This window comes from Pristiophorus japonicus, chromosome 16 (genome assembly GCF_044704955.1).
Source record: "Pristiophorus japonicus isolate sPriJap1 chromosome 16, sPriJap1.hap1, whole genome shotgun sequence".
Taxonomy (NCBI): Eukaryota; Metazoa; Chordata; class Chondrichthyes; family Pristiophoridae; genus Pristiophorus; species Pristiophorus japonicus.
The window spans coordinates 53142930-53163018 of NC_091992.1; the positions used below are offsets into that span (position 1 = coordinate 53142930).

Here is a 20089-nt window from a genome sequence, read left to right on the forward strand (position 1 = left end):
ATTCCATCCAAAGAAATGAAGAAACGCTGGAACCAACTTGCAGAAGATTACTGTGCAATGGTGACCACCCCGAGGTCTAAAGGCCAGTGCAAAAAGAAGTGGCAGGACTGTGGTCAAGTAGTTAGTGTAAGTAATATTTTCATTTATTCAATGGAATTGCAATTGTAAATTTGACCATCTGTATATGTCCCACCCAGCAGAAAGACACACTCTCTAAAAAGTTATATTTTCATCTTTTCAGAGGAAAGTGGCACACAACAAACGAGAAAGAACTCAAATAGGAGGAGACCCGGCAAATCTGCATCCACTGACACCCTTGGAAGAGAGGGTCACTGCTTTGATGGGTCCTGCCTGGAGAAAAGCAACCACCACTGCACAAGCTGGGCCCAATCTTGAGGGAGAGAGTAAGTCCTACAAATTCCAGTCTTGCTTTACTAAATGTTAAGTACTGCATGGGCTAGCCATGCTTCGGTTCTGGGGATGTCTCCGTCAGCTGCGCTTCGGTTGACGCAGTGTGCTATCATTCATTATGGTCCTTCAAATCAGCTGTGTGAGCCTATCTTGCCACCCACCCTGCCCCCTCCTCTGCTGCTAACAATTTGTTTTATTATATTTTTCAGAACTTGAGGCCAACCCTGATAATGCAGAAGAAGATTCCGATGAGGAAAAGCCTGTAGAGAAGAACATCTTCCAATCCTACCTTCCAGACCAAGAGCATGGGGGTGAGGGGGACGGGATGGATGGGCGAAGGCCCCACTGTCGTATTCCTTTGGAGGAGGTGCTAGCCCCTTCCCTGAGTCATGGTTTGAGTGTTGGTGGACATTACATGGTTTCCCACCGTCCGAGGCTGGGGATTCCGAGGCACACCCAGGGCCCCACCGTGTGAGGCTGCGGGTCCTAGTGGGATGCAGCAAGGCACATCCAGGACCCCACCGTCCCAGTGGATGCTGCAAGCCACACCCAGGGTGAGGAGGGGAAGGAGAGCTCGACCGTGCTCTCCTGAGGTGCAGGATCTAACAGATGTAATTCACATGATGGCAATGAGTGCAGAGAACATTGACCTTACCCGATCACTCCTGGACACCGTCAGTGGGGTGCGTGATGAGGTATCGGGATTGTCGGGAGAAGTAACAACGTTCACGAGAAATGGGGTCACTGTCCGGGAACATGAGGGAGGGAATATCTCAGTCAGCAGAAACAATGTCAGTGCACATGAGGGAGGAAATGTCGCAGGTAGCTGATGCGCTGTCAGTGAACATGAGGGAGGGAATGTTGCAGATAGTTGACACACTTTTGCTCAACATGAGAGAGGGCATGTCACAGGTAGGTGAGACAATGTTGGCAAACATGAGGGAGGGGAGGTTGGAGGTAGTTGAGATATGGTCAGGGCACACGAGGGAGAGAATATTGAAGTTAGCTGCTGCAATAAGGGAACACGCCCAGACCAAGTGCCCATTGACAGAATCAACTGATCAACTGCCATTCCCACGCTAATCCCGAGACCAACCTCTGAAGAGGTCCAAGCCGGGCTTTCCACATTATCGGCTGCCCACCGCCCGCCCTCCCCACCCCCACCCCCCCCCCCAAATCAAGAAGTACGCATTACCCAACCCAAGATGTTCGAAAGAATCAGCTTGGTACCAACCCGAGAAACGCTGTGCCGCCGCCTGCGGGCAGGGGTGAAGTCACCAAGACACAGTGCAGCGGGTGGTCTTAGACTAAGGTGGAGGAGAGATGGGTGCAGCCTTTCTTTGCTGCTGTTGTTGTTATTATTGTTGTTACTGTTCTCAAAAGTTTTTTGTAAGTTATGTAAATTCGCCGTCGTGCTCCGGGTTCAGGTAGTTGCATGGCTTCCTCGTCATCTGCATCTTCCTCATTATCATCAGCCAATCTCACCTCAGGTGGGTCTTCTATTACCAGCTGCTGCTGCCTCATGATGGCTAAGTTATGCAGCATGCAGCACACAAAAGTGAACTGACCAACAATCTCAAGGGAGTATAGCAAGTAGCCTCCGGAATGGTCCAGGCATCGGAAACGCCAAGATGCCAATGGTCCTCTCTATTATGCTGCGCGTCGCAATGTGCGACATGTTGTATTCCTGGTCAGCTTCCGTCCGGGTTACGCGTAGGGGCGTCATGAGCCAGGTGGCGAGGCCATATCCTTTGTAGTCATAAGAACATAAGAATTAGGAACAGGAGTAGGCCATCTAGCCCCTCGAGCCTGCTCCGCCATTCAACAAGATCATGGCTGATCTGGCCGTGGACTCAGCTCCACTTACCCGCCCGCTCCCCGTAACCCTTAATTCCCTTGGTTAAAAATCTATCTATCTGATTTGAATACATTCAATGAGCTAGCCTCAACTGCTTCCTTGGGCAGAGAATTCCACAGATTCACAACCCTCTGGGAGAAGAAATTCCTTCTCAACTTGGTTTTAAATTGGCTCCCCTGTATTTTGAGGCTGTGCCCCCTAGTTCTAGTCTCCCTGACCAGTGGAAACAACCTCTCTGCCTCTATCTTGTCTATCCCTTTCATTATTTTAAATGTTTCTATAAGATCGTCCCTCATCCTTCTGAACTCCAATGAGTAAAGACCCAGTCTACTCAATCTAGCATTATAAGATGTAAATGTGGATTCTTTTCCCTCAATCTGGTTCAGCAAAATTACTGAAACGAATACCGTTTGTGCTTTAAACAAAGCAAGCTTTTATTTAAAAAGCAAATCCCGATCGGGGACCTTATCAGACAGAAGGAATGCAACTCTGATAGAACGCACTCACTTCCTACGGACAAAAGTGACGTTACATTGTAAAGGGACGACGGTTATACATTTTCGGCAAAAGATAACAAGATAGGGCTAGAGTGACATCCTAGTTCAGCCTATCCCTTTTGATCCCTCTTTCCCTTTGTCCACTCATAAGCCGACCTAAGTATGGTCTGATTTTAAACAAAGACCTTCTGTTAATGTTTCAGGTTAATAACATGATTTAATAAGACCTTGAGGTTTTTCTGCAAGCTGTGGGTTTTGTTTCAATATGTGTTAGTGTTGTAACATTTCGCAGTCTCGAGTCTGAGATGTCATGGCTATTCCTCCATGAATTCTTTGTTAGCTTATACTGTCCCTATACAATTCCCACGTTCTCAACTTCAATGTCTCTATACATTTTTAAACATTCACATTGGTAACCCCCTCATCTCCGGAATCATCCTAGTGAATCGTCTCTGTACCCCCTCCAAAGCTAGTATATCCTTCCTTAAGTAAGGTGACCAAAACTGCACGCAGTCAGCTCTGCCCTTCTGGCTGCTGCTGAAACATGGCAGATATAAGGCTCTTGCGTAGGATGATCGCATCACGGGTGCTCCCAGGGTATCTTGCATCAACTGACATGATGCGATGCATGTTGTCACAAATGAGCTGCACAGTAATGGAGTGGAAGCCTTTTCTGTACCTGTACATCTCGGAATCCTCCAAAGGTGCTCGCTAGGTGATGTGGGTACAGTCAATGCAGCCCTGTACCTTTGGGAAGCCAGTAATCCTGGAGAAGCCTACAGCCCTCCCGGCATATAGTACAGCAGTCATCTGCCGAATGCAGACAGGTGTTGCATGTTGAGAAATGGCGCACACATCCCCAGTTGTAGCTTGGAACGATCCAGATGCATAGAATGAAAGTGCAGCTGTAACCTTGACTTCAACTGACAAAGCAGTCCTCCTAATGCTTCTAGGTTGCAGATCTGCTTTTACGAACTCACCGATCTCAGTTACAACTTCTTTGCAGAAATGCAACCATCTGACACAGTCTGCATCACTCAGGTGCAGGTACGAATGTCTGTCTTGATATACCCGATGTGGGTAAGGCCTCCTGCCCATCACCCTACGAGCTCTGAGGTTACTCATGCAAGAAGCTCAAAACAGCAGGCAGGCAGGACAAGTTTCTTTGCTCTCTCCTCACAATATCTGTATGGACCACACCCACGTCTGAGCAGGCGGAGTGATCGGGAACCTCCGCCCCCGGACTACATTTGATGCATAGTGCAGGCTTCTGATGTCTCCTGTATGCGTTCCACAACTTCCTCCCGCCCCCGCCCCTGGCTTCTTTTGCAGTCGAGCCCCTGTGTCCGGGCGCGGGACAGATTCTGCCGGCCGACGCACAACCCTCAAGCCCTTTTTGCAAATGTTCCCGGTGGTGGCGATCAGTTGAAAAAAAATGAAAACTTACAGAATTCCATCAAACTTCCATTTACTGTGTTATAAGGTAAAAAAATGTAATCTTTATTATGCATATTTGTGTTTCTGGCTCCCTCCAAAACTTCGCTGAGAAACAGTGGCACCTTTCTGCACTGATTTTTCAATTGGGATGCTTTTTAACTCACCAGAAGGTTTTTCGGGAGTGATTACATACGCCGATCTAGGAGAAATTTATTTTGGGCAAACTTATATAATTGACAAAAACTGGTGCAGACATCAGGTTACACCCCCAATGACACACAAAAAAACTAACCTAAAAAAATCGTAACTAACTGAGTTACGCTGGCACACATTCCTTGGGGAAACTTTTTTAGCTTCCGCCAAAAAAAGCGACGCGCGCCAAGAAAACGCGCAAATCACTGGGGAACATTGAGCCCACTCAGTTGTTGAATCAAATTTGATGGCTTTTGAAATTCTGAATTCCAGCATAATTTCTTCATTTTTGTGTTCCAAGCAAGCACCAAGGTGACATTCTTGACGCACCTGTTCTTGCTAGTCACCTGCAGCTGCAACATGTTATGCCTGCTAATACAAAGACAAATATGTATTTGAGTCAATCAAATAGAAGGCATTATCAAATTCAATAAAAGCTCGAGGAGCAGCACCTCATCTTTCGTTTAGGCACTTTATAGCCTTCTGGACTCAACATTGAGTTCAACAATTTCAGAGCATAGCCACTGCCAATCTTTGCCTCCCCTCCCCCCGAGCCTGTTTCTTTTTTTTCTCCTTGTCTCTAATGGCAGCTGGTCATTATTCCACCATTCACACCCTATCTTGACTAATGTTTCTCTGACTCCTGGCATTACCATTTGAATTTGGGTCATCATTCCTTTTGTCTCTCCAATCTCTCCTGTCTTCCAACCTATCATAGACCTTCCCTTTTGTCCTTTCTACCCCTCCCCCTTTCAGTGCTTGTTAAGAATCCGTTCTTTCCGAACACTCTCCAGTTCTGACGAAACTCTGCTTTCTCTCCACAGATGCTGCCTGACCCGCTGAGATTTCTAGCATTTTCTGTTTTTATTCAATAAAAGGACAAGTGATTTTTCAAGAAACTCTTTAAATTCTAATTTTTGATGTTAGTTATTGGTGTTATGTGCCACTAAATTATTAATACTCATTGGAATGCTTCAAATCACATTCCATGCAAATTTTGAGTGTTGCGGTCAATTCCGTCTGATATCAACACTGACGTTTTATGACGTTCTATTAAATACATTGTGAAGCTCGATCCTATTGTCCCCACACTAGTGCAGCAAATATTTTAGACTGGATTATAGTGAGTTCTACACCATTTACAACAAAGTTATCAGGAAATAGTAAGAATTTCAGTTCTTTAAAAAAATCATTATGTAGTGATTTAGTTGAAGTTGATTGATTTTCAGACTGGAACATTTGATATAGTCAAATAGTTTTAGGCTAGGCATTGCTTTACAAACCTGTCACAAGCATTGGTATATTTGCATTCTGTTGCACAGAATTCAGTGAGTGAAGGAACATAATCTGAATTGTGCCTTTTGTGGATTTTACCAAAGGATAGAAAACAAGTTAAAGAATGACCAAGATCATCACAAAAGAACTGTTGTTTGAAAAAGGAATCCCAAAACACTCAAATTTGGGACAAGTCAAGAAAATCAAGTAAGAACAATTGATACAATATTATAATTTTCTCATTTAACACCTATAATGCAGTGCTCGCAAGATGTACTATCAATTCTAAAAGTAATTTGTATTTCATATATGTACCTGTCAATAGAGACCATCTCAACACTATCTTAAAGATGATTGTTCTGGATTTGTTTCACTGTGTTAAAATAGAGTAAATTATAGTGGTATGTGTGATTCTGAGTTGACTTTCAGCCTCGGACTAAATTACCAGTGGCTTTATGTCTAGTCCCAGTATTTTTTTTATTCTATATACAATTCATACAAGATTTATTTTGTTATATGTCCGGAAGTAGGAGGGAGATGTTAAATGAGGTACAAAACTCTGGAACATTTTACTGTTACTTTGTAGAAGAATAAATTGCTGCTATTGATATATTTAATGTAACAGATTGGTAAAATGTGCAACGATGCTGTACTGGATTAAAGCACATTAAGCAAAGCAGTATTCAAAATAAGAACTGGTGTGTACAACCTGGGCAAATTACAGTGATATTAGGGTCAAGTTTCGGCCGCCCGCTAGAACGGCGCACATCGGAGAGGCCCGCCTAATTTATATAATAAAAATTGCGCCGAATACTTACCTTGCGATTCTCAGATAGCTGTAGGCCCATTTCCACCTCGGAGCTGCTGGGAGAGGAGCTACAGCCCTGCGCCGAAAACAATGCCGGCAGCTGCGCGCGTGCACAGTAGCTGCCGCATCCTGTCTCCGGGGCGATGACCCTATCTCAGGCGAAAGGGATGTTGCCCCTATCCCCGGCCGAGTGGCCTGCGCATCTTACCTCGGCGGCGGGGCCCGCCCACCCAGCCTCTCCCTGGGGACGGGCCCCGTCCGAAGAACTGGCAGCTGGTGTCGTCGTTGTCGTCGGCGGGGCCGGGCCTCTCGCTGGGGGGGGCGGGCCCCGCCCGAAGAGTCATTGGCCGGCGGCAGCCTGGCATCGGCTGCGTGCGGGCCCCGCCCAAAATCCTAGGCGGGGCCCGGCTTCTTCGTCGTTGGCGGGGCCCGCCCGCCCACATCTCACTGGGGTGGGCCCCGACCGAAGAGGCGGCAGCAGCTCGGCATCAGCTGCGTGCGGACCCCGCCTGAAGACCTCGGCGGGGCCCGGCTTCTTCTTCGTCATCTTCTCTCTTCCCCCCATCTTCCTCTCTTCCACCCCCCCCCCCCCCCATTTTCCTCTCTTCTCCCCCTATCTTCCTCTCTTCTCCCCCCATCTTCCTCTCTTCCCCCCCCCCCATTTTCCTCTCTTCTCCCCCATCTCCCTCTCTTCTCCCCACCCCATCTTCCTCTCTTCTCCTCCTCCCCCACCCCCCCCCTCCCCATCTTCTCTTCTCCCCCCCCCCCATCCTCCCTGGTGCTGCAGTAGATGAGTAGAAATAATTTTTTATTTATTGAGTGGTTTTTAATTTTTAAAATTTTTTTGGATTGATCTATTGATTTATTTATTGATTTATTTATCATTTATTATTGATGATGGCTCTTTATTTGTAAAAATGAAGTGTTTAATGTTTGTAAACCCCCCTCCCCCCATCTTTCGTTCCATACGCCTGATTTTTTCCAAGTGTAGGCAAGGTTTTTCTGAGCGTACAAAAATCTACACTTACTCCATTCTAAGTTAGTTTGGAGTAAGTTTTCGCTGCCTAAACTTGCAAAACAGGCATAAATGGCCAGACACACCCCCTTTTGAAAAAAAAATCTGTTCTAACTCACTCGAATTTCTAAGATACTCCATTCTAAACTAGTTGCTCCAAAAAAATAGGAGCAACTCAGGCCTAAACTTGACCCCATTGATACTGCAGTTGCCGTTCAGTCATGATATTTGGTTCGGATTTAATCCAGTCTAAGCTTGTTTTCTCATTTCTATTCAGTCTTTCCAACTTGAATTTGAAAGCAAGCGATTTGGATCCAAAATTATTTTCCCAACTACGGAAGTTGGAAGAACTGGATGTGTCTCAAAATCTGTTGACAGAAATCCCAAATAATCTGGGGCTTGTCAATCTGAAGCTTCTCAACTGTGCCAATAATAATATGGAGCAGGTTACATCACTGAATCAGTTTGAGAATCTCGAAGATCTCAACTGTGAAGATAATTTGCACTTGACAGTAAGTGATTGAAACCACATTATTGAGCGAAAAACAATACTGGTGTGATCAAGCTAGCATCTTTGGCATGATTAAAGCTGATTTGATTTGTGGAACATTCTGTTTATGGATCTACCGTATATACTCGCGTATCCTACGATCTCGCGTATCATGCGACCCCTAAATTTTCGTCCCCAAAACATGATTTTATCATATATCTCATGTATCATGCGAGTCACTTTTTTGAGATACCAGATGCCACTAGGCTAGGCTTTCAAACAAGTTTAACAAGTACCCAACACGTAATAAGTACCCTAACACATAACAACGATCGAATACAGACCTTAACAACTGAATCATGAAACATCGAGTGGATTCTGTTGTGAAAGCTGTTCGCGAATCGAACACCGATATAGCAATCATTCCAGCTGGCTTGACTAGCGTCGTTCAGCCACAGCCTCTACTGTGTTTGCGTGTAAAAGAAGCATGGGCTGAGATAGATGGAGCCTCTAATAATGCAGCAAACTTCAGAGGGAGTTGTGGGTGGCGATCTCTAGACCACAGCAAAGATACAGTACAAGTGACAATAGAGGCTGCAATCCAGCCCAGGAGATACCTGCCGAGATTCAGCGTGGATACGGTCTGCTTAACAGCCTAACAGCCTAATCTTGGCCAGCACTTCACACCCGCAAATTTTGTATCTCGCGTATCATGCGACCCCCCAAATTTAGGTTACAATTTAGGTCTTCAAAAGTCGCATGATACGCGAGTATATACGGTATATAATACAGTACTGAAAAAATACGTTTTCTACTCTTCTCTATAGATTTACGGGCCTCCCTCACTCCATGGCACAAAAACATTACCTAACTAATCAGAGTAGGCAAACTATCTGCTGCAACATCTGGCTATCTCTTGAGCCTGTTTTTAGGAAGTGAAGGAGAATAGTTCCAGGGTAATTCTTTCTGGAGAAGTAATCCCTGAAGACACTGCCAAGATTAGGCACTTGCTGTTAGATTTTCTGCTTTATCAACATCTTTATCTTGTGTTCATGCAAAAGGTGAGCATCAAAAGACAGAGTTTCCTATGAACTGAAGCCTGTGCCCTTTTGTATATTGTATGTGGAGTAATGTGCCCAGAATTAACAATTGGTTCCTATCTGCAGAATATAGTCATACACCTGAGATCTACATCTCATGTTCCCCTGATGTTTACAAAAGGTGAAAAATATCACACTTTTAAACCAAAATCTGCAGGCTAAATTAATAGATTTTACTTACAGGTTGAATAATGAATAGAAGCAGTGAAGCTCAGCAAAATAGTGGCATAGAATTTTTCCACAAGGGTTTAAAATACCTTTCTTCAAACTTGATTTGTGCACAAAAAAACAGAACATTCTGAAAGTATGCAGCAGGTTAGTCAGCATCCGTGAAGCATTGATTCTCACTTGATAGAACTTTCTTTAAAAACATTTTTCCTGGACTCTTGCCCCCAAACCTGCCACAATGCTGCTCTAAGTCACCGCAGTAAGACATAACTGACTCTGGGCCAACTTTATTTCTAATGTTTTCCTCCCATTCCTCTGGTAAGGTATCTAGAATCGATTTCGTGCCTCACCATAGCAACTCAGCTGTGACTGAGAACTTGGGTTGTGGAATGGGTTGAACCTGTGTTTATTACTGTAGTATCGCCAATCAGTGTTACACCGTGCTGGATCACAGCATGGCCGTCAGCATTATTAAAAATCTATATCTTTTCATCTTCAATTGAAAGGATGAAATTGGGCTTAGTTTTTTTTGGGTGGGAGCATTGTCTTTCTGCAAAACAAGCAAATCATATTTTACCATTTGGGTGCCTTATGCATTGCTGCTGCCTTTCTCATTGTACTACTAATGCTGCGATACCGTAAATTAACACAGGATGATTCAGAGGTATGTTTTATTTGCTCCTCCCTCCTTTATTTGGGTCTTATGCAGTATTCTATTGGGGAAAGGAAGGGCACCCAAAGCTAGAGCTCCCTAGATGACTAAAGAAATCGCGATTCAAATGAAACAGGAAAAGGAAGCTTGTGATAAATGTCAGGTTTATACTACAGTAGAGAATTGAGCAGAATATAGAAAGTACAGAGAACTGAAACTGTACGGGTGGTGGGTAGAGCCACTGTTTCACAGTGACTGGGTAAGTCCGATCCTATTTTAATTATGAGAGATATTAGGACTTTAACTGGTATTTTGGAGATCGCATTCCACAAATTATAAATGCAAAGCCACTTAGTAAATGAATAAGTTATTTCTGTTGTTATTACATGATAACTTGCAGCATTTTTACTGGTGCTTTGAGGATCTGTTACTATTGTGATTTCAGCCATTTTTCCACAAAAAGCTGAAAAATCTGTGATCTTGGTGATGGGAAATCCTAAAATAGTTCAGCAGACAGGAAAAAAAAACATAAAAGTAATCTCTTTTTATGTCTAGAATGTTTTTGGAATATTATTGCCTGGATAATATGTAAATCTTGATTACTTCTTTCCAGATTTGTGACACCTATAAGGTGATGTATCTGTTGCCTAATCTCCAGCGACTCAATGGCAAGGATATAACATCCAGTGCAAATCACCTGAGATTTGTCAACAGCCGGCATCTAATGTCTCATGTGAGTGCATGGTAATAGAGTAACAAAGATTTTGCTTGATCAATTTGTTTTAAATGGTAGCTTCTTCTGGCTCTTATGAGCTTTTTTTTTACAATAAAAGTCCTCACAATAAAATACATCAGAAAGAATGAAATAATGTGATGCTGTTTGTATAGAAACATAGAAAATAGGTGCAGGAGTAGGCCATTCGGCCCTTTGAGCCTGCACCACCATTCAATAAGATCATGGCTGATCATTCCCTCAGTACCCCTTTCCTGCTTTCTCTCCATACCTCTTGATCCCCTTAGCCGTAAGGGCCATATCTAACTCCCTCTTGAATATATCCAATGAACTGGCATCAACAACTCTGCGGCAGGGAATTCCACAGGTTAACAATTCTCTTGAGTGAAGAAGTTTCTCCTCATCTCAGTCCTAAATGGCCTACCTCTTATCCTAACACTGTGTCCCCTGGTTCTGGACTTCCCCAACATCGGGAACATTCTTCCCGCATCTAACCTGTCCCGTCCCGTCAGAATCTTATATGTTTCTATGAGATCCCCTCTCATCCTTCTAAACTCCAATGTATAAAGGCCCAGTTGATCCACTCTCTCCTCATATGTCAGTCCAGCCATACCTGGAATCAGTCTGGTGAACCTTCACTGCACTCCCTCAATAGCAAGAACGTCCTTCCTCAGATTAGGAGACCAAAACTGAACACAATATTCCAGGAGAGGCCTCACCAAGGCCCTGTACAACTGCAGTAAGACCTCTCTGCTCCTATACTCAAATCCCCTAGCTATGAAGGCCAACATACCATTTGCCTCCTTCACCGCCTGTTGTACCTGTATGCCAACTTTCAATGACTGATGAACCATGACACCCAGGTCTCGTTGCACCTCCCCTTTTCCTAATCTGCCGCTATTCAGATAATAATCTGTCTTCGCGTTTTTGCCCACAAAATGGATATCCTCACATTTATCCACATTATACTGCATCTGCCATGCATTTGCCCACTCACCTAACCTGTTCAAGTCACCCTGCAGCCTCTTAGCGTCCCCCTCACAGCTCACACTGCCACCCAGTTTAGTGTCATCTGCAAACTTGGAGATATTACACTCAATTCCTTCATCTAAATCATTGATGTATATTGTAAAGAGCTGGGGTCCCAGCACTGAGCCCTGCGGCACTCCACGAGTCACTGCCTGCCATTCTGAAAAGGACCCGTTTATCCCGACTCTCTGCTTCCTGTCTGCCAACCAGTTCTCTATCCACATCAGTATATTACCCCCAATACCATGTGTTTTGATTTTGCACACCAATCTCTTGTGTGGGACCTTGTCAAAATCCTTTTGAAAGTCCAAATACACCACATCCACTGGTTCTCCCTTGTCCACTCTACTAGTTACATCCTCAAAATAATTCCTCAAAAAATATGTTGGACTTTTCATGATTTGACGTGTATTTATCTGAGGCATACAATTAAATCGAGTCTATATAAAATAGAGCTCAGTATTGGCTACTTTTAACTGATTTTCAACGAACAATTCCTGTGTTTTTCCCCCTCTCACTTGATGCCCTCCCACAATTTTTCACTTTTTTTTTTGGCATTTCATATCATTCCATCTTTTTATATTTTCCCTGTATTTGAACTGCAAATAATGCTTTTGGCTTCCCAAAAACCCATATTCCTCACATCCTTAAATTCCAACTCTGAAGCAGTGTCACTTCTGCTACCTCAGATTGTCACAAGAAGATGGTGGAGGAGGATTTTTTTGAACCAAGCTTTGTAAAGAAGAAAGTGCCAGTATACATTTTTATCAAAGTACCCTGTATCCGTTTTTCATTTTGATTTTCTCCAGGTAACTACTTTTTGGGAGAAAAACTACAAGGCCCAGCTCTCAGAATCGCCTACAGCTGCTGAGATAAGTGCAGTTGGAAAAGACTTTGTGAGATCTGCAGTTGCTGAAGTTAAATATGGTCCAAACTCTCTGAGTGAATTTACGAAATGGAGAGTAAGTAGTTTTTTGGTACTTTCCACACCTGTTATTTTTGATTCTGGCACTTTTTTCATGTTAAGCAGTACGTCATGGTTCATAACTCCTAACATGAAGCCTTGCTTTGTCCCATTTACGAGGTCCAAGACTAGTAGACAAATGGGAAAAATAGTTGCAGGGAGGGAGTGCTGCAGCTTGCACTCACCTTTGTTCAGCATCCAGGGAGAGCCTCAAGGTGACTCGAGGACCCAGATGAAAAAGCTGGTGATGAGTATCCAGGTATCCAGCATTACATTTAGGTGTCTAGAATGTTAAGGTGGCTGGCACATGACAAACACACACTTGCCAATCTGAAGACCATTTAATGACTGTTCTCTATGGGGAAAGGTAAGCAGGGTGCGTGGAATCCAAGTGAACAGACAATTATATTGGAACCCAATGAGCCCTTTGTGGCAAACTCAGTAACATAGGGCAGGCTCGCTCATTATTAGGACCTGGACGGTGGTTACAAAGTAGGATTATATGAAAGTTCAGAATGCCAAATCGCTTAATTGGTGTTTTTCTGAATTAGCCTTATATTTGTAATCTTATCCATTTGAATCTATTGTGACCTAGGGTCCCTGTGGTTGGGAAAATGTTATTAAAGAAGCAGTAGCTGGACATTTGGAAAAGCAAAATTCGGTCAGGCAGAGTCAGCATGGATTTATGAAGGGGAAGTCATGTTTGACAAATTTGCTGGAATTCTTTGAGGATGTAACGAACAGGGCGGATAAAGAGGAACCAGTGAATGTGGTGTATTTGGACTTCCAGAAGGCATTTGACAAGGTGCCACATAAAAGGTTACTGCACAAGATAAAAGTTCACGGGGTTGGAGGTAATATATTAGCATGGATAGAGGATTGGCTAACTAACAGAGAACAGAGAGTCGGGATAAATGGTTCATTCTTTGGTTGGCAACCAGTAACTAATGGAGTGTCGCAGGGATCAGTGCTGGGACCCCAACTATTTACAATCTATATTAACGACTTGGAAGAAGGGACTGAGTGTAACGTAGCCAAGTTTGCTGACAATACAAAGATGGGAGGAAAAGCAATGTGTGAGGAGGACACACAAAATCTGCAAAAGGACATAGACAGGCTAAGTGAGTGGGCAAAAATTTAGCAGATGGAGTATAATGTTGGAAAGTGTGAGGTCATGCACTGTGGCAGAAAAAAAATCAAGAACGCTATTATTTAAATGGAGAAAGATTGCAAAGTGCTGCAGTGCAGTGGGACCTGGGGGTACTTGTGCATGAAACACAAAAGGATAGTCTGCAGGTACAGCAAGTGATCAAGAAGGCCAATGGAATCTTGGCCTCTATTGCAAAGGGGATGGAGTATAAAAGCAGGGAACTCTTGCTACAGCTATACAGGATATTGGTGAGGCCACGCCTGGAATACTGCGTGCAGTTTTGGTTTCTATATTTACGAAAGGATATACTTGCTTTGGAGGCAGTGCAGACAAGGTTCACTGGGTTGATTCCGGAGATGAGGGGATTGACTTATGAGGAAAAGCTGAGTAGGTTGGTCATCTACTCATTAGCGTTCAGAAGAATGAGAGGTGATCATCGAAACATATAAGATTATGAGGGGGTTTGACAAGGTGGATGCAGAAAGATGTTTCCACTGATGGGGGAAACTAGAACTAGAGGGCATGATCTTAGAATAAGGGGCCGCCCATTTAAAACAGAGATGAGGAGAAATTTCTTCTCTCAGAGGGTTGTAAATCTGTGGAATTCGCTGCCTCAGAGAGCTTAGAAGGTGGGACATTGAATAAATTTAAGACAGAAATAGACAGTTTCTTAAACGATAAGGGGTTATTGGGAGCAGGCAGGGAAATGGAGCTGAGTCCATGATCAGATCAGCCATGATCTTATTGAATGGCTCGAGGGGCCGTATGGCTTACTCCTGTTCCTATTTCTTATGTTCTTATGTGACATTTGAAGTTCTTACATCAGTATGATTTGCTTCATTATCATCCTCATCTTCATTTTCACTCCCCTCTGAGTCAGAGGATACCTGATTCTCATGCTGCTGTAGAGAGGCTACAAATTCTGCAGCTAACATTTCCACCTAGGAAGCAAATCACAGAAGTGATTTAACCCTTAGGGTTAAAAGGAATATATCAAACATCTTTCAGTTAACCTGCATCTTTATTAGCCCATAGAAACATCTTTTTGGAGAGAGTCTAGATCCTTTTTACCTGTTTACACTTCTGTGATTTGCTTCCTAGGTGGAAATGTTAGCTGCAGAATTTGTGGCCTCTCTACAGCAGCATGAGAATCAGATATCCTCTGACTCAGAGTGGAGTGAAAATGAAGATGAGGATGATAACGAAGCAAATCATACTGATGTAAGAACTTCAAATGTTTTTAAATATCATTTTATAAAAGTATTCCTCATTCTCTGCGTACCTCGGGAATAATCCCAAACTGAAGGAAAGTCACTGGGACAATATAATGTCCAGGAATTATGTACTCTGTCAAGTTGTGATGTTCTCCATCCCGTGCGGCACATGCACTCCGCTTGCAGATCTGTCCTTGGTTCTATTTCTACCTTCAGTGACAGCAAAGTCTTGATGTTGTGCTTTCAGTCGCAGAACGTTCTTGAAAGCCTTCCCCTCCCTCATCTTTTGAAATTGATGGATGACTACCATTGATATCTTCATATTGACTGAGCCACAAATATTTTTTCATGTTGCTGCATATAGATAATTAACATTTCCAATGTTAAGAAAATAGATTATAATCTTGCAAAAAGGAACACATTTTGGTTGAAAAATTAAAAGCGATCGCCTGTCCGGGGGGCTGTCCCAGAAACCAGTATTCATCTATAGCATCTTTGTTACTTTCCACTGAAGATCGTCTCCATCTCTCCAAAAGTGCTCCTCAAAACAACTGGTGATCCTTGTAGACTGAATGGCTTCACTTGATCGCCTGCACCCACCAGGAGCCGGTCTTAGAAATGGGTCCACAGATTACATCTGAAAAGTGCAGATGCTAATTCAATTTATTGTCCCTTTTCACTATTTCTAGGCATAGATGTATTGAGCCCAGACACTCCCCACACGAGAGGAGGGAGAATGCAACTTCTTGATGCACGTGATAGTGACAGCATTACAGATTGTGTCTCCTTTAAACACCGTAAGGATGTAGAGTTTATCTAACTGTCTTACACACTCCTGTTGTATGCAGGTCCTTCAGAGCTCTAGTGGAAGAAATGTGATGAGCTCTGGGTCCTCCATTGCACTGTCTTCAAGTAGAAACACCGGGCTTCAGGCTGCACAGGATATTGCCAAGAGTGCAAAACAAGGCATTTCTGGAAGAACTGAGGGGTCACAGAATGACACTGAAGTCACTTCCAGGAAGAGTATGAGAATTCAACTGGGGAAAGAAAGACAAACTGCTCTGATGGCTAACCACTCCAAGAAGGACAATAGTGTTGCAGTGAAAAAGGAAGCCAGGACTACAAAGAGAGATTGTTCAGCAACTCCAGTTGCAGTCAGTAAAGAAAGTACCCCAAGGAAGAAATCAAAGTACAAGGTAATTGGTTTGGAATTAAAGTACATCAGTTTCTTTTTCTTTCTACATTTTGAGATGCATGCTCCTTTATATAGAGCTTAAATTTTAACCTAAACCATACAAATAGTGGAATAAATTTGGGACTGTGTCTCTATTACATATTCAGATTTGCTGTAGGTAGCTTTTTGGGTCTCTGATGTCATTCGATGCCATAGTGGTCTGAACGTGTTGGTGTAGAAATTGCATTGGGCTGTGCCTGTTTTACAAGCGTAATGGGGCAACTTAAGGGTCCAAAAAGACGAATGGCATGTGCACGATCATTCCACACCCTTTGTACGCTGCCCGCTATATTGGATTCATCAACAAGAAACAACAGTATCACTACTGGAAAATGAATTTCTGGATAAAGTGCTTGCTTACAGAATTATCTGCACTTAGTTTTACAGAGAGCATTTATTTATTATACCAGCTCTTATTCTCTGCACCCCTCTTTTCAACAAGCAAAATCTGAAACCTATTACTTAGACTTTTTTTATTCATCTCCTTTCTGCTTCTCTGCCTCCTTCTCCCCCACCCCCCCATCCGCACTACAAAAAAAAGCATTTACTTCTGCTGCGATATGTTTCCATGGTTGCTGGTCGCTTTCTAGAACTTAATTTTTAGTAATTCTTCACTGTGTGAACAGAGATAATTGACTTGATAATAGAGCCAGGAAGGGGGGTGGTGGGTGGGGGGGAGGGGGGGGGTGGAGAGGGGGAGTATTTGGGGATGGGAAACCCGTAAATATGGGTTTCCCACAGGTCCTGTTGAATTTAACGCAGATCTGTTTTAAATTATCGCTACCGGTTTTCCAGCCCAACAGCCAGCCAGATTCATCGGCTGTCCGGCTGGAAAAAAGCCTGTGAGCAGATGGCAGGTAAGTCTGACATTGCAGGGGTGGTGGGGAGGGGCTGGAGGGAAGGCCAATCACGTTGGGGAGGTGGGTGCGGGTGGGGGGAGGCGGTCAGATGTTTAAAAAGTAAGCTTGGTGGGCCGGGGTTTGAAGGGGAGAAGCACTCCTGCTCCTCCTGGCCCACTGTCAGTGCAATAAAGGCACTTACCTCATGGTTCCAGCCCTTCTCGCCTCCTTTTACAAGCAGAAGTTCAAAATAAAACATGAATTAAAATGGAAACACGCAGCTTTCTTAAAATATTTTACTGACTGACTTGTCTCCTGAGAGCGTATTGGTCGACCGCCCCCAAGCCATTGCCGTTAAAACGAAGTGGGCGGGTTGGCAGGGTTGAGAATAATTTTTGTGCTGCAACTGATGCTAGCACTCTGAAACTATGATTTTAAAACCTGGTCTGTATCATACACGTTAGAGCTCTAACTGGAAGAATTCCTCATTCAAAGGGATCCAGTCTTTGCAAAATAAAGTGTCCAGCAAAGAATTTTAATTTGTTTACAAATGCAGTGACGTTATTCATACTGAAAAGCACATCATATCCACCCGATTATGTTCTGATGAAAATGATACATACTTCCTTTGGTGCTTCACCTCTTCCACACTAAAGAGGCTTGTCAGAAACATGTGGCTGGTGTGCCTTTTTTATTTAAAAAAATGTATTTTTTGATGGTTTCTCTACCCATATTGGGACTTACATAATTAGCTGTTCTAGCATACCTCCTAGTACCCGGCTGAAGATCCACACTTAGAATCAGATCCCCTCAGTGATGGAACATGACACAGGGTAGTGGCAAATGGCTTCTCTCAATAAGTGGAAAATAAAGCTGTTGAAACCTATTTTTCCAGTATGGATTGGATTTTTTGAAAGAGTGAAAGATTTTTGAGAGAACTTGGCTTCTCTTCTCCACCACAAATCATCTTAAACCACACTCCCCTGTCTCCTCTACCCTCACCTCCAACAACATGTGCGAGCGGCTCATGGACTGTTTTGTCACAAAGATCGAGACAGTCAGTTCAGTTGCCTCTGCCACTGCCCTCCCTTCCCCTTGCCCACAGGGCCAAACTTTCCTTAATGTTCCTCGCTGCCCTAGACCTGAACTCGTGTCTTTCTCTAGATTCTATCCCATCTCTAGCAGTGCTCTCTCCGAGGTCATCTTGTTCATGAGACCCAACCCCTGCACTCTCGATCCTATTCCGACTTAACTGTTGACCTTCCTGGGCCCCCTTTTCGCTAATATTGTTAATGCTTCTCCTCGGGTACTGTTTCTCCTGCCCCTTTCAAATCTGCTATCATCACTCCTCTCAAAAAAAACCCACCTTTGATCCCTCTGCCCTTGCAAACTACATGCTCGGCGACATCATCCGAAAACACAACACCCGGTTCCACAATTATGCCAACGACACTCGGCTCTTATCTCACCATCACCTCTCTGGAACCCTCTGAATTCTCTGATTTGGCACACTGCTTGTTCGATATCCAATATTGGATGAGTAGAAATTTCCTCCAACTAAATATTGGGAAGACTAAAGCCATTTGTCTTTGGTCCTAGCCACAGACTCTGTTCCCTGTCCACTGTTTCCATCCCTGGCAACTTTCTGAAACTGAGCCAGACTGTTCGCAACTTTGGAGTTGTGTTTGACCCTGAGATGAGCTTTCAACCACATATCCGCTCCATCACCAAGGCTGCTTATTTCCATCTCCGTAACATTGCCTGACAAAGACCCTGCCTCAATTCAGCTGCTGCTGAACCCTCATCCATGCCATTGTTACTCTAAACTTGACTATTCTAATGCTCTCTTGACCAGCTTCCCATCTTCCACCTTACATAAACTTGTGCTCATCCAAAACTCTGCTGCCCGTATCTTAACTTGGTCTAAGTCTTGTTCACCTATCACTCCTACATTGGCTTTCGGTCCGATAAAGCATCAATTTAAAAATCCTCATTCTTGTTTTCAAAACCGTCCATGGCCTCGCCGCTCCCGATCTCGCTAACCTCCTTCGGCCCTGCAATACTTAGAGATCTCTGTGCGCCTCCAATTTTGGCCTCTTATGCATCCCCGATTTTAATCGTTCTACTTTCGGCGACTGTGCTTTCAGCTGCCTTGGCCCTAAGCTTTAGAATTCCCTTCTTAAACCACTACGCCTCTCTACCGCTCTCACCACCTTTAAGAATCTCCTTAAATACTACCTCTTTGACCAAGCTTTTAGTCACCTGTCCTGACATCTTCTTCTGTGCCTCGGTGTCAAAAATGTTTTTATTGATATCGCTCTTGTTAAGTGCCTTGGGACGTTTTGCTACTTTAAATGCATTCTATAACTAAGTTGTTCAAATTCTTTTAATTAAAATGGAGTATGATAGCTTAGTGGTTATAGTACTCGACTAGCAAACCAAGGGGGCGAAATTGCCCCTTCTGATAAGGCCTCTAACTGCTTGAAAGTGGTGGCAGAATGGCCGCCGACTCTCCGTGGAGGGGCCGTCATTTTGTAACTTGCCCTTCCTCAGGAGCTTGGCGGTGTCCGGGACCACTCTGCCCGTTTTCCCGCTGTGGCGTGCATGTGCCGACCCCTTATCGTCTGGTGGGGACCACCTCGCGAAATTGCCCCTTACCTGAAATTGCCCTGCCGGAGCAGCGCTGCCGCCAGCCGGTGCCCCCCGACAGCTTTTGCTGTCGATGTACTCTCTGTGAAATGGCGGCACGGCCGCCCTTAAAGGGGAGATGGCACTGCTGTTGACGACATGTTTTTTTTGTCGGCCGACTGGGTGCCAGGCCACTGGCCCGGGTGAAACCCTCCCTGGTGGCCCAGTGGACCTATCTAAAATGAATGCAGTTTTTTGCAGCGGCTCTCCCCTTTAACTGACGGGGAGAGATGTTGTGACGCGCTGCGCGATGACATCATCAGTGCAGCACTGATGGCAGCGGCCACTCTATCTCTCCCCCACTTCTGCCCTGCTAGTGACGGCCACCCGCTCCG

General features: G+C 44.2%; 1 protein-coding gene across 6 annotated transcripts in view; it reads left to right on the top strand.

The window, feature by feature from the left end:
* lrwd1 (leucine-rich repeats and WD repeat domain containing 1) overlaps nucleotides 1-20089 on the top strand; it is an 80113-nt gene that overhangs the window by 3710 nt on the left and 56314 nt on the right. For 3 of the 6 annotated variants that reach the window (XM_070857332.1, XM_070857329.1, XM_070857328.1), the window contains exons 2-7: nucleotides 5775-5877; nucleotides 7771-8005; nucleotides 10517-10636; nucleotides 12475-12627; nucleotides 14881-15000; nucleotides 15842-16189. In XM_070857332.1, coding sequence (XP_070713433.1) covers nucleotides 5795-5877; nucleotides 7771-8005; nucleotides 10517-10636; nucleotides 12475-12627; nucleotides 14881-15000; nucleotides 15842-16189 — 1059 coding nt within the window. In that variant the 5' untranslated portion in view covers nucleotides 5775-5794. Of the gene's footprint in view, nucleotides 1-5774; nucleotides 5878-7770; nucleotides 8006-8866; nucleotides 9045-10516; nucleotides 10637-12474; nucleotides 12628-14880; nucleotides 15001-15841; nucleotides 16190-20089 lie in introns of those variants that run through there. The other 3 variants (XM_070857330.1, XM_070857331.1, XM_070857333.1) reach the window with 3 other exon arrangements.